This window comes from Aplidium turbinatum, chromosome 7, assembly GCF_918807975.1.
Source record: "Aplidium turbinatum chromosome 7, kaAplTurb1.1, whole genome shotgun sequence".
In the NCBI taxonomy this organism is placed as follows: domain Eukaryota; kingdom Metazoa; phylum Chordata; class Ascidiacea; order Aplousobranchia; family Polyclinidae; genus Aplidium; species Aplidium turbinatum.
The window spans coordinates 22,575,559-22,588,906 of NC_137478.1; the positions used below are offsets into that span (position 1 = coordinate 22,575,559).

The 13,348-nt window shown below is 35.3% G+C and overlaps 1 protein-coding gene across 5 annotated transcripts in view; it reads left to right on the forward strand.

The window, feature by feature from the left end:
* Positions 1-890: 890 nt before the first annotated feature.
* Positions 891-13,348, forward strand: part of LOC145774448 (MAPK/MAK/MRK overlapping kinase-like) — a 29,875-nt gene continuing 17,417 nt past the window's right edge. For 2 of the 5 annotated variants that reach the window (XM_082585699.1, XM_082585702.1), the window contains exons 1-6: positions 891-1,068; positions 5,901-6,015; positions 6,552-6,641; positions 9,481-9,551; positions 12,033-12,111; positions 13,203-13,251. In XM_082585699.1, the coding sequence (XP_082441825.1) occupies positions 891-1,068; positions 5,901-6,015; positions 6,552-6,641; positions 9,481-9,551; positions 12,033-12,111; positions 13,203-13,251 (582 nt within the window). Of the gene's footprint in view, positions 1,069-2,828; positions 2,874-3,072; positions 3,201-3,517; positions 3,617-5,900; positions 6,016-6,551; positions 6,642-9,480; positions 9,552-12,032; positions 12,112-13,202; positions 13,252-13,348 lie in introns of those variants that run through there. The other 3 variants (XM_082585700.1, XM_082585703.1, XM_082585701.1) reach the window with 3 other exon arrangements.

A 13,348-nucleotide genomic window follows, 5' to 3' on the forward strand; every position in this document is an offset into this window, starting at 1 on the left:
TCGTCAAACTGTGCAAGGATGCAAGCCATCTGCAACTGCTGAGATCGCCTGTTCAATCTACTGTAGATTAACATTTAAACAGCTATTCGTTATACAAAACTTGAATATATCAGAAATAGCCTAAAGTAACTTCATTGTCTCAAAGCTTTTTGTTTGACACTCATCAAGATGTATGACCCCTATGACGTTACATTTTCTAAATTTGGGATGACTTCAGAGCGTAAAAGTTAGTGACTTACCGGAAAGAGATCGCTTTTTGAATCAACCAAGGAGAAAATTGATAAATAATAAAACTGTAATAATCTCGCAAAAAAAGTAATCAACCTATTTCTCTAAAACAAAATTTGCCTAATTTTAAACGAAACTGCATTAAAAGAGCAAGTTTTGCCAATACTAAACCATCAAATATCTCAGTCTGAAATTAGCAACAAGAAAACATAGAGACTTAACTTTATTTCCGAAAAATGCCGAAGAAAACATGATCTTATCCTTTTGCTATGCCACTGGACAGCACCATTTTACAGAAATATTCATACCCACAATTTTGTTGAAAGTGCTCCCAGGATGCACCAAACTGAAAGTAATTTTTCAAAATTTTCTGGGGGAGCCCCCCCAGACCCCTCGCCGCTAGGTCTCGCCTTCGGCGAACACCCCTCCTTTCAAAATTTTTGACTACTCTACTGTCTTGCACTGTCAATATTTTGCCCCCCCATTGTTGAAGGTCTGGCGGCGCCAGTGGCTAGCCGCAACACGATGGCACAAACTGCTAAAGCTACACGCGGAAACCCGTAACCTCATCATAAAATAATATTGTAAAATATCTATTTAGGCTTAACCAGAAAATGTATCGACCATGGACCACAGGAAATTTATAGAATAGGCCTAATAGAATGAATATATCCAATATTTTCCCAAAGAAAATCCCACTTGTCAAGACAAAATTACCGATGGGCTTGTTGTACAAAGATTTACAAGCTTATGGAAAAGGATTACCAGCAGCAATCCAACAGCGACAATATCTAAAAAACGATTGTGACTATATTTTCAGCAAAGCTCTTTATGCACGTGGTAAGTAAAATTAGATAGGCCTACTGCATTGATGAAAGTTTTTTTTAAACTTTACTACTGTGTTGACATTAATTTGATTTTTAACGTTTAAAACTGCCATGAGACACTAGGCTACAAGTAGGCTACCCCCAAAAGGAGACAAACTGTCCGCTTGTACTTTTGAAGACATTTCTGCTGTATTTTTAGAATACCGATATCCTTTGAAGAGCTTAAATTTAATGAGAAATGGATCCCTACTTTTTTTTATTGCAAACGAAAGCATGGCCCCGTTTTTCCTTTCTGAAGCTTTTCTTTGGTTAGTTTTTGAATCTTTATCCTGGGCCCTAAGAAAGCCTTAATCGATTATTCCTGGTGCTGGTAGTTTCACATGCTTGAAGAGGCTTTTGACGCAGGGCTGGTTACCGAGATTGACAGAGTGAAGTTTTCGATTGTTGAAGCGTTGTTGCCGGGAAATTATTCCATCCTTTAGGTGCCGCTGAATAGAGAAAAATGCAGTGCTAAAAATGCGTTGCTCAAGCGCACACCCAGAGAGTCGAACCAGCGGCGCTTGATCTTGAAGCAGGGGCGTTGAGACAATATTTTGGGTCTGGTACTAATGAGATCCTCGGGCCCCAAATAAAAAAAATTTATGAGAAAAGTGCACTAAATTTAAATCATACGCGATAGCTTCTTCAATTTCCCGGGCCCATTGGAAAGGTTTCGGGCCCTTGAAATCATAAAGTTTCTTCTTGAACTTATTGGTATTATGTGTGTGCATGTTTTACTATGGTGCAGTCGTAGGCTACTTTTTATATTAATTTGAAATTACCTTATTTGACGGATATTAGTTCGGTACCGCGCCAATCTTGTTCTCTTGATTGCCTTGCGGACGGCTTTTAGCTTTTTAGAATGCAAAACGTTTTCGAAAAAGTTCCCCTTTTCTTGTTCTTTGTCGGTGAGGGGCGACAGAGAGCTTTAATGCAAGCCAAAGTCATAGTAACAATCAACATGCAACTGTGCAGCAGCTGATGTTGAAGAACTGTGGACAGATTTCTCTTCAGTTTAAGAAGAGAAATGTGCAAGCGTGAAATTATACCTTGAAATCAAAAATATGAAAACAAAACTATTGTTTTGAACAGAAATCTGTTCACTTTAGAAACAAAGTTCTACTTGGCTCGCACTATTGTGGCTTTGTTCAGCTTAGTCTGCAGTGAATGGTCATTTTTTAAACTTACACTCATGAGATGATTGATTGAATCTTTATCCTCGGACTGGGAAAGCTTTTTACAGAGCTTAATCCTGGCAGTTTCGCATACTTGTAGAGGCTTCGAATCACTGACGCAGGCCCGGTCACCGAGATTGACAGAGTGAAGTTTCCGATTGTTGAAGTCTTGTTGCTGGGGAATTATTCCATCCATTAAATGCCGCTGAATATAGAGCAGTCCTTAACGTGCGTTGCTCAAGTGCACATCCCGAGAGTCAAACCAGCGCCGCTATTGATCTTGAAGTTTTTTTGTTCCAAAAGTGACGCGCTAACCAATTGAGCTATCGAGGCGGCCATATTGCAATAAATCAACATATGCAGTTAGTTTAGAAGTGGTAATACAAAATAGTTAATAGCTAACACTAAAAGCTGCTGTATATTTTGTCTGTATTCAATTGTGTTAAGCCTAATTACAAGATTAGCTTGTTTAATTAACAAGAATAAACAAATGATTGATTAAAATATCTATGTTTCAATGGAGTGTTACTATGGAATTTGATAATTTTATATTCTTGTCTTGAGAAGTTGGCTAATCTAATTTGACAGCACAAATAACCACACTGTAAGCTATCTTAAGGCTAAATTAAATCTTTGGTTTAAAAGCATAGCCTAGCCTATGTTTTTAAATGGTACGGTATGCTTTAATTTACAGTGTCCCATTTATTTTAGAACACCACTTATCAAACATTTTTATTAATCTATAGAACAAAATGATACAAGTGTAACAAGATGATTTGTTTTTGAAATTGGTTTCTATTTACTTTATGCAATGTTGTAAAAAAGTCTTTGATGCATTAAATTGAAAATGCTACCAAGGCAAAACTGAAGCTTTCTTTTTAATGCACAAATATAGATTGCGACTTAAACTGTCTTTACATTAATATGCATAGTAAGTATACAAGTTTTACTCTGTGAGGGTTTTAGTTTTTGTAATGATAATATGGTACCGTATCTATTAGAAATACTAACATTTATTTTTAGTCCATGCGATTAAAGTCATAACTATGAAAAACTTTTTTATGTTGTTGCTATAGCAAATAAGACAGTCAATCATTTTACCAAGTACTGGGTAACGTTGAGTTGGCAAAGAAGCCAGTTAAATTAAAAGTAGCGGCTTTTAGTTGCAATCTTAGTTCTAGATTGTTTTTGTCCTACTTTTGGTTAGTAAACAGGCTCTGATAAGGGATTGCTTTTTCCTCGAAACAGTTTAGCAGTAGATGTCTCAGAAAGTTTGAGTGGGTCAGGAGGAAAGACTTATGAAAAGAATAGGAAGAATCAGGAGTGACTTGTATACTCCATCTCAGGGTAAAAAATTTATCGATTGTCTTCATTAACTTTAAAGATAAAATTCAGCTTTCTTTCCAGTACTATTTCAAGTGTATGCTGTATTTGCAAGAGTGAAAGATAGATTTTTAAGGAGCATGCCATGTGATTAATTTTGGGTTCACGTCTTTTAGGCGCTGGTCTAATAGGTGCGCACACTGTGGCGTCTGGATATTTAGGTGCGGAGCACTGTGGCGCCCAGTCATTTAGGTGCTATTCCTAGTGAAGTCTTTAGATTGTATCAGCTTGGCAGAGAGGGGCGTGGGGCAATGCTTTTCACACAAAATATTATATTGAACAGGAAAATATATTGTTTTGTTAATGCATGTGCGTTGTTGGTCATGGCTTCAGTGAGTGAAGTTGCTTAAACCGGCAATGCTTTTTCACACAAAATGTTATATTCAACAGAAAAAATATATGGGTAAACTGCTTAAACCGGGAATGCTTTTCACACAAAATGTTCTATTGAACAGAAAAATACGTTCATGTGATCGACGTAGACGCACAATCTTGACATCACATGAAAGTATACATCTTCAGCTATCCGAAGATGCAAAGCTTTGCAATAAAATTTAAAACATTCTATGTACAACTAGCAACTTTCCATACGGTATTTTTTCTAATTTCTAAAAAAAATTAAAAATTGGAAGAAAAGTGTACTTCATTATAATCTTTACTACCCAAGCATGATGCAATAATATGAAAATATATGTAGTTTAATCGAATGCCAAAACAATTCTGCACATGAGAGAAATTTTACTTCGTTTCTGCGCGCAATGCTTTAGGAGGTACAGCAGAATGATTGTGGAGAAATTTGAAAAATTTTAATCAAAAAGTTAACGTAATTTAGCCTACAGTCTTTTTGATCGAGAAATTCCAAAGTAAGGGGTTGCCTAGCCAGTTTTGACTGCCAATTCCAATGAGTGAAAGAAAAAAAATCCACTGTGTCCACATCTTTAAGAAGTCCTCATCTGATAACTGCACCGCCAAAATATTTTTTTTTAATTAGCCAAAAAAGGACAGGCAAAGACTATGGATCTGCCATCATTTAAGTAACATTTTTTTTGCTTGAAATAGGCTACTTTTTAACCTTGGACGTAGGGATACTTCCTTGGTCATCATGGCAAAAATCCCAAGGCGTGTGTATACGTCTGTGGTCGCGAAAGAGTTAACTAAAAATGAACTCAATAATGTTTGGAAGCTTGAATAATTTATTGATAAAGCTTTCACCAACGCAAACCTGGACTAACAACGAATAAAACAATAATAAATCAATAAAACAACAATATATTTTTCTGTTCAATATAACATTTTGTGTGAAAAGCATTGCCGGTTTAAGCAGCTTCACTCACGGAAGCCATGATATAATTTTCTGGCAAGCTGCCAAGCTGATACAATCTACAGACTTTACTAAGAATAGCATCTAAATGACCGGGTGCCACAGTGCTTCGCACCTAAATATCCAGACGCCACAGTGTGCGCGCCTATTAGACCAGCGCCTAAAAGACTTGCTCCCTTAATTTTGAATCGCAAGTATGTTGCATACTTAGTTGCAATACCAGGAAAAGTATTTTGCTTAACCGTTTCAGTGTATTGAGCTACAGCATAAATTAATATCACAAAGCATTTTCATCAAGTTCAGGTACCAATATCTGGTACCAATAATAAAAAAAATTGAAGAATGTTTTTAATTGAAATCCCAAAATGATTTGTTGATCTATAAAGATAAAGTACACTCAATATACCAGTAATCTGAATTTTAAGTCTTCTTTGATGCTTTTTACTATATTTTTATTCATATTGCAAACTTGGCCACTAACATTAAGTAGTTTTGGCTTGTATAACATGAACTGACACAAACAACAATTCCAAACCAGACCGACTTATGCTCGGTAGTTGAAAATTTGCAAAGAAACCTATCTTTGGTCCATCTTCATGCATGCCTTTTAGTTTAAGTGTACTACCCTAAAACAAAGATGCATGCTTTTAAGCAGTGTCAAGCTGATGTTCTTTCGCTGTACCAGGGCTGCCCCACTTTGCTATGCAGCCTACAATGCTGCATAGTTGCCTGGTTCATGTTCTTATTTTGTATTTCTGCGGCAAGGTGCAGTTTTATCAAGAGTTGAAATAAGTCTCTGCTTTATGCAAATGAAGGTCTTCTTAAAAGTGGTAAAACATCTTTGTGCTCATTGTATATTAGGTTTTATATTAAGCTTTATTACCCTTTAAATATTAACACCATCTAAAAAAATTACATTTTACTCAGAATATCGTGTTCTTGGGAAAAAGGGAGAAGGAACATTTTCAGAAGTACTGAAATGTCAACATGTAAAAGATGGAACGTACTTTGCTTGCAAGAAAATGAAACAGCATTATGATGGGTAAAGCAAACGAAAAAATCATACTTTTGTTCTTTGCAATTTTGTGAAAGGTTGAAGGGGGCTTATAGCAAACCAGTCTTTGAGAACGTTGCTTAGCCATTATATTCACTTTTAACAAAATATGTGATTTTGAATTTTAAAGTTTTTTTTTTTTGTACATAGAAAATATTTAACTTTTATTTATAGCTATTTGTGGAACTCAGAAATTATATGTTTCTCTTTTTATTGATAACAATTTTTAGAACTAGGTTTCATTTCTTTTTTAAAAGTTTTAATAAAGTATTCCATTCCAATAAGAGTTGAAAATGCTTAAAATCAAGTTTCAAACTTATTGAATATCATGACTTTACAAAGTCAACATATTGAATCTCTCAGTTAAAACCTTTAAGAATGTGTACCGATGTTTAATTCATTGTTATGTTGCCATCCTGATTTCAAGACCAATTATTTCCGCAACCAAGCTGTTAAGGTATCACGACAGATGTGAACAATGAACGTTTTTATAAATAAATTAAAGTTTTATTATCTGTTTTCAGGGTTGATCAAGTCAATAATTTACGAGAAATTCAGGCAATGCGACGGCTAAATCCTCATGCCAATGTTATTGGACTCCATGAAATCATCTTGTAAGTTTTTTTCTAGTCAATTGCTCGACAACTTAAGAATCAGTGGGTATTTATCATTGAATCTATTAAAGTGCAAAATATAGTGCTTATGAAGCGAAGCATCATGTAGGCTACAGTTAGTCAGAAAGCGTTTTATCTTTTTAAGTATTTAAATACAGCATATCAAATATAGTTATAGGTTATACTACTTTCTAAAACCTCTACAGCCTGGTCCTGAAAAATATGCAATTAAGCAATAAATCACTAATACCTGAAAATATAATAAATATTATAACCTTAATTTAATCTGCCAATAAAACTCAGAATTGCAAAGGTCTACCTCCATCAGTTTCCACAAAAGCCTCAGTTATGATAATAATGATTGTTTTTATATAGCGCTGTATTCATCACAGAATACGTTGCTCCTCAGTGCTTTACAAATCAGACAGTGTCAATGCAGCCTTGTAGAGGTGCAACTGAGTACATTATTACCCGAATCCATTCCATTGCTCAGTGCCAAGCAGGAATTAGATTCAGTACCATTTTTATAAAGTCTTTGGTATGACCTGACACCCACAGGGTATCAAACCCATGCCTATCGATTCAGAGGCAGACGCCCTACCCATTAAGCCACCGAGCCGAACGAGACTTTTTGAGTAGCAAATTTCGTAACAAAAATTAATTAAAACAAAGCTGTGGAGCAATTCAGACGTCCAAATGGAAGCCAAGCAGATTGATACCAACACAACTTGTTGCGATGATGACATCACCTACCAGTTCAGAACATTTGTTCAGAAGGTGATTACAATCGGCCTTTAGAATGGCCAGCTTTTCAGCAAGACAAAGGCCACAATTACTGCGACCACTTCCACTGTAAGGCCGAGCATAGTCGCAATAATTGTGGCCTTTGTCTTGCTAAATAGCTGGCCATTCTAAAGGCCAATTGTAATCACCTTCTGAACAAATGTTCTGAACTGGTGGATAAATGTCGTCATCGCAACAAATTTAAACTCGAATGCTTCAAAATAAAATAAATTTGATAGGATTTCTACTGGCTACCTTAATTTTATTGCATTTTGCTTCTTTGTTACATCACAGGTGTTGGTATCAATTTGGCTTTTGTGGTAACCGATGGAGGTAAACCTTTGTAATTCTGAGTTTTTTTATAGATTAAATTAAGGTTATAATATTTAATATCTTTTCATGTTTTACTGGTTTATTGCTTTTGCATATTTTTCAGGACCTTCTAATGATCCCCCCTTTAGAGTGATACAGGCTGTAGAGGTTTTAGAAAGTAGTAACTATGTTTGATGTAATTTGCCCAGCTTGGCTTTTTGCTTGGCATTGAGCACTTTTTAGTATCAATAGAATTTATTGTTTAAATACAGTATATGTACAGTATATGTATTTTTCTAGACTCTGAAGTGATTTTTTGTTGTATGTAGGCTATTCTTCTATATTCTCTACAAGCAATATATATACTGTATATATGATCTTTCTGGATTTAAACAAACTTCATCTTGCAAATGTTAAGTGTTATTACAGTATCATTGCTGGATGCAGTATTGATTATCTCATACATGTAAAGTTCTCATCAGTTTTTCTGACATACTTTAAAATGCCTGACAATGTATGAAATGTAATCTTGTCAAAAACTTTAAGTTACACTTATAAAACAGATTTGGTCACCTTCAAGAAATGATTAGCTTCAGTTCAGACTAAGAATTTTGTTTCAATTACTCTACTGCATAGTGCATACATTACATTTAACTTCACACTCAATGTTAGTTTGGAATACTCTTCTTTGGTAGAGCTTTGTTTGTTGTGCTTTTACTCTTGATCTGAATAATTCACCACCCCAGAGGACAGTTATTTGACCAGAGAACAGACATTGTTTGATCTTATGAAATTTTTTCAGCTACTTAGACATTTCTCCTTATGCAAGGCGGGTTTACTTAGATCCATGTGTCAGTAAAGTCATGGCAAATTTCATGCTCGAATGATGAGCACTTAATTATGTAAAAAACACACTTTCTACCACACCAGGCCAGAAATTTTACAAAATGAATTTGCAAACCGAAAAAAAAAAATCGGTGAAACAGTATTGATGATTGTTTTCTGTAAGATAAACTGATTGCACAAAAGCTGGTCGGTGATTTCATCAGCTCATGTTTGTTGCTTGTTAAAGTAGGGGTGTTACTTTTTGGTTGGCTCTTCTAGACTAGTAAGGGTAAAAATCCCAACTTTATCATACAAAAAATAAATTTAACTCATTTTACACTGGTAACATTAACCTTGGCTTACAAGGTTGCATAATACCAAATTTTGTTTACTCCATAATGGCAATTGGATAAGCTACACTCAGTTTTCTGCAAATAATCATTCTTTGTGGGCTGGGAAACCATATTTGGTGTAAAAGATAGAGGACAATTGTATCCAAATTCCAAACAAACCTAATGTATAACTAATCCACTGTGAGAATTCTCACTGATAGTTACAAAATGTTTTTATTCCTCACGACATATTTTGATAATGTGCATTTGTGAGCAAGTTTATATTAGCAAGAGAAATATTATTATTCATCCATTCAGAATGGATTTTGCTAACTGGAAACTGCTGCCGTGCAAAATAGCCAACGCTAAAAACCAAACATAAAAACAAGAAATAAATTTAATGTGATTTAATAGCACTGAAAATGAAAAGTTTAGTTTGCTAAACATTAGTTAAGTATCTGCATTTTACATTTTGGCCTCATTTTTATCAGATTGACCATGCTTTGCCACCATTTTGCTCCTATCTTTTATGTCTTTTTGATGTCAACGGTTACATTATAAACATTTATAAACGAATTTGTTTGCAGTGACAAGAAGACCGGGACTGTTGCTTTGATTTGTGAACTGATGGATATGAATATATATGAATTAATACGAGGTATGATTATTTCATTATTAAGACTGCTTCAATACTTGCAGTAATATCTATTACAAATCCCCAGTTTGAAGTTTATTTTGCTAAAACATAGATAGGTTGCAAACTGAAGTGAAGACCAGAATAAAAGCAGAAAAGGAACACAGGACAAACTTAAGGCAATGTGGCAACAAAACAATCAGCAAATATAAATGTTACTTAAAGCAATATGAAGTCAAAACTGCCCTGGTGTTTGGTAATTTTGATTATGTCGAGTGATGAAGTGCAAGGATAGATGTTTGTTTTTTAAGTTGATACTTTTAGTCAAAGTTGCAAGTTATTTCTGGCCTTTTTTATCTGATTGTTCGGACAGACTTTCTGTACCTCACGGTGTTTCAACAGCACAAAGTAGATTTTTTGTTGGTTCCAAAAAAATAGTTACGTACGTTTCAAGAGAAAATCTCTTTCGTTAGCAAAGTATGTTTCCATGCAATTGAAAACTTTGCACAACACCAATTGTTATACCATGCCCAGCTGGTTAATTCTATTAGGCTAGGCTATATATTTGTTTTTAAACTGTGTTACAAATAAAAATCCATTTTGCACTTGACAATGTATGGTGGTTAACTTTTCACCTTTGACAATTTGTAAATAGAACAAGTTGCCTAGTAGACCTTCTGTGGACCGTGGGCTTGGCTTGGATAAAAGTGCTCACATTTTATTTGGGAAAACGGTGTCACAACAATGGTTGAAAAAGACGAGACTCAGATTCATATTAGTTGGTTATAAGTCATCAAATCACGTCTAAATGTGAGCTTAAACACTAAACAGTCATCACTACCACTCCTACTTGTGCAATTATGCTTGCTTATAAAGCCAGTCATCTGAGGGATTTTTATTGGTTAAGCTTTTGGTCACTTTTACTCATTCAATTTTCTTTAGCATAAACACAAACCGTTTGCCATTTCTTATCAATATCATATTGAAAACTAATCTACGATTTGCATGTAAGTGTGCATAGTGCGACTGTGGTTCTTAGGTTGTCGAACATTGGAAGCCTAGTTCCCAATGTTGTCAACTTTTTGATGCAGTCTACAAACACTTTTTGTTTGTGATGCTTAGAAAGCAAGTTCGTGCAAATAAAAAACACTTTTTAGCTCTGAATTATGTATTGGTCATACCTCTTGAATGAGGATGAAGGTGATACGCAGTCATGGTTTGCCACAAGGGCTATGGAGGTAAACGTTAGTTGTGCAGGTCAAGCCAAACCTTGGCATGCAACTTTGTCCATTTCTTTTTCAAAGCCTTGGCTATCCATTTTTTTAAATTTATGCGTTCTTGACAATAAAACTAATTACACTTTCATTTCTGCTTTATCGCTGTAGTTTTTCATTCAATAAGCCGTATCCACTATCCAGGCTTATGCCTGGTGGTTGAACATAATTACTGGCATGCTCGAAGGAGGACACGGCGCCTGGCTTCCTTGCCTTCCAGTCGACTTTGTTTTGCCGAAGACACGACCGGTTGGGTACTGAACCACACCCTCCCAGGTGTCGTGTACAGACTCTCGCCACTCAGTTGCGTAATCCGAGGAAAATCGTTTGACATTTTACCTGTGGCAAATAGGTAAAGCTACAACCAAAACACAACGTAGCAGTAAAATGAGGATCAGCAACTTCCCGTCACAAGGAGAGATACACCAAAGTACTTTTAACGTTTTCCTAACACATGAAAACTCTGACTGCAATGTTGTTGTAAAGTTAATTGTTTTTAGTTGCATTTACTCCAAAGCTTTATGTTTTTCCTTCAAAGACCTTTCAAGAAATACAACACCTTTAAATTGCCTTAATTTGCAACAGGCCCTTGTACCCAATACAGTGTTCCATTATGAGGCGTTTACCCTATACCGTATTCTTTTTGTAGATTACAATATTTAGATACACCTTTGACCATTGTACTTCTTCATAGCCTTGCTTTGTCCGAAAGAAAATAAGGTCCTCCCGTAACATGCCTCGTGTAACTTAAATCTTCTGTTATTATTATTTTGTTTGGTGGCTACTGTAGGAGTTTATATTCTCTTGTGACAACTTGATAGCCTGTGCATTGTTATCCCAGCTAGTAAATCGGTCGTTCTTTTGTACATTGATTCAACGTCTGACGACTTCGAATCAACGATAAAAGCGACCGATTTGCTGCCTGGGTAGCTGCGGGTAAGAAATTGCTTTGTTCATACCCACACTTTGTTAATGTAAAAACAATATTTTTTTGTTTTAGAATAGTTTTAGGTGAGACGTTGATACCTTTTTTTTATCTTAACCGACTCCTTTTGGCGTGGTGAAAGCAGTTGCATTTCTTTGAAAACAAAATTGTCCTTGAAGCACACACATTGCATCTGCACTATATCGCATGCTTAATCCTACTGTTTGCCTGCAAAAACATGTCAGTTTTCTTAAACTGGTCTAAAATATGTTTTCTATACTTTAACTGGAATTTAATGTTTTTCAGGTCGTAGACATTACTTACCAGAACCCAAAGTGAAGAATTATATGTTTCAGCTGCTAAAAGCACTGGACCACATGCACAGGTATATTATATTTAAACGTAGTGAATTCCATCTACTTGTATGTTTCATATGTACAATTGTACATAATACATACCACAAGTTTCTATTTCTAGTGAAGCATGAAAAAAAGTGGTGTAGTCGTCAGATGTTCCAACAAATCTGTCACTTTTGATGAAAGTAATATCACCATTAAACCATGTAGGGTAGAAAGTTTGCATGTAGAAATCTCTGGTTCTAGGTTCGAAACTTGCAGTATTCATACACGCTTTATTTTGTGTTGTTGTGTTTGTACAATGTACAGTTGTACACGCATGTAGTTATTGTTGTTACCGATTGTAATCTTCTTTTTTTCAGAATAAACTTAGGTGTGTGTGTATTCATGATTATTAAATGGTTTTCAATATGGATGCTTTTTCCTTCAGCACCAGAAAGCGATTTTTTCCGGTTGTTTCGTTTTTTGGTGTTTTGACGCTTAAAAACGCGGTAATATTATCCGCCTTTTTTCAGACTTTGTTAAAACACTAGCTGTCAGTTTCAAAAATACGCCAAGGCAAAAAGTCAAGGTTAAGCATACCATATTTGTATATTTATTTCTTCTAAAGCGCATTTAAAACAGCTTCTTTAGCTGTTCTCAACTCTGTTGAAGCTATAACTTAAAGTTTTGTAAGGCGAAATTACACGGTTGACCAAGCAAGCGAGTCGTTGAAGCGTAAACCTATATTTGTGCAGCCATGCGTGTAATTTCGGGTCAGTGTTTCTCGCCAAGTTCACACTAAACCCATTGCAAAATTTGCTGTTTGGTGCTAAATTTTCTGTTTCTTCTAAAAGTGGAGCTAACTCTTTGAAGACGTTTGATTTACGTTTGCTGCATTCTAACCCATTGCACTGGAAAGAAACTTTTTAAAAAAATTGTAAAAATCCTGAAAAAAATCTCTTTTGAACCGTTTAGGGAAAAATCACTTTATCACATCTGCTGTAATTTTCCAATAGATCTTGTTTTTAGTTGTTTTTTTGCTGGTGTGAAGGTAGGTCGGTTTTCTTTACGTGAAATTGATCTCAAACAATAGATTTTTTCATATGAAAACTCTTTAACGACACTTTTGTGATTTCAGATGTGGGATATTCCATCGTGATGTGAAGCCTGAGAATATACTAATCAAGGTGAAAAAGTTTATTTGCTTATGTGTTCCCCATCTCATGCCCCAGACAGCAAAATCCAGTAGAAGTAAAAATGACTGATTTTGTTGTCTAGGCTCTA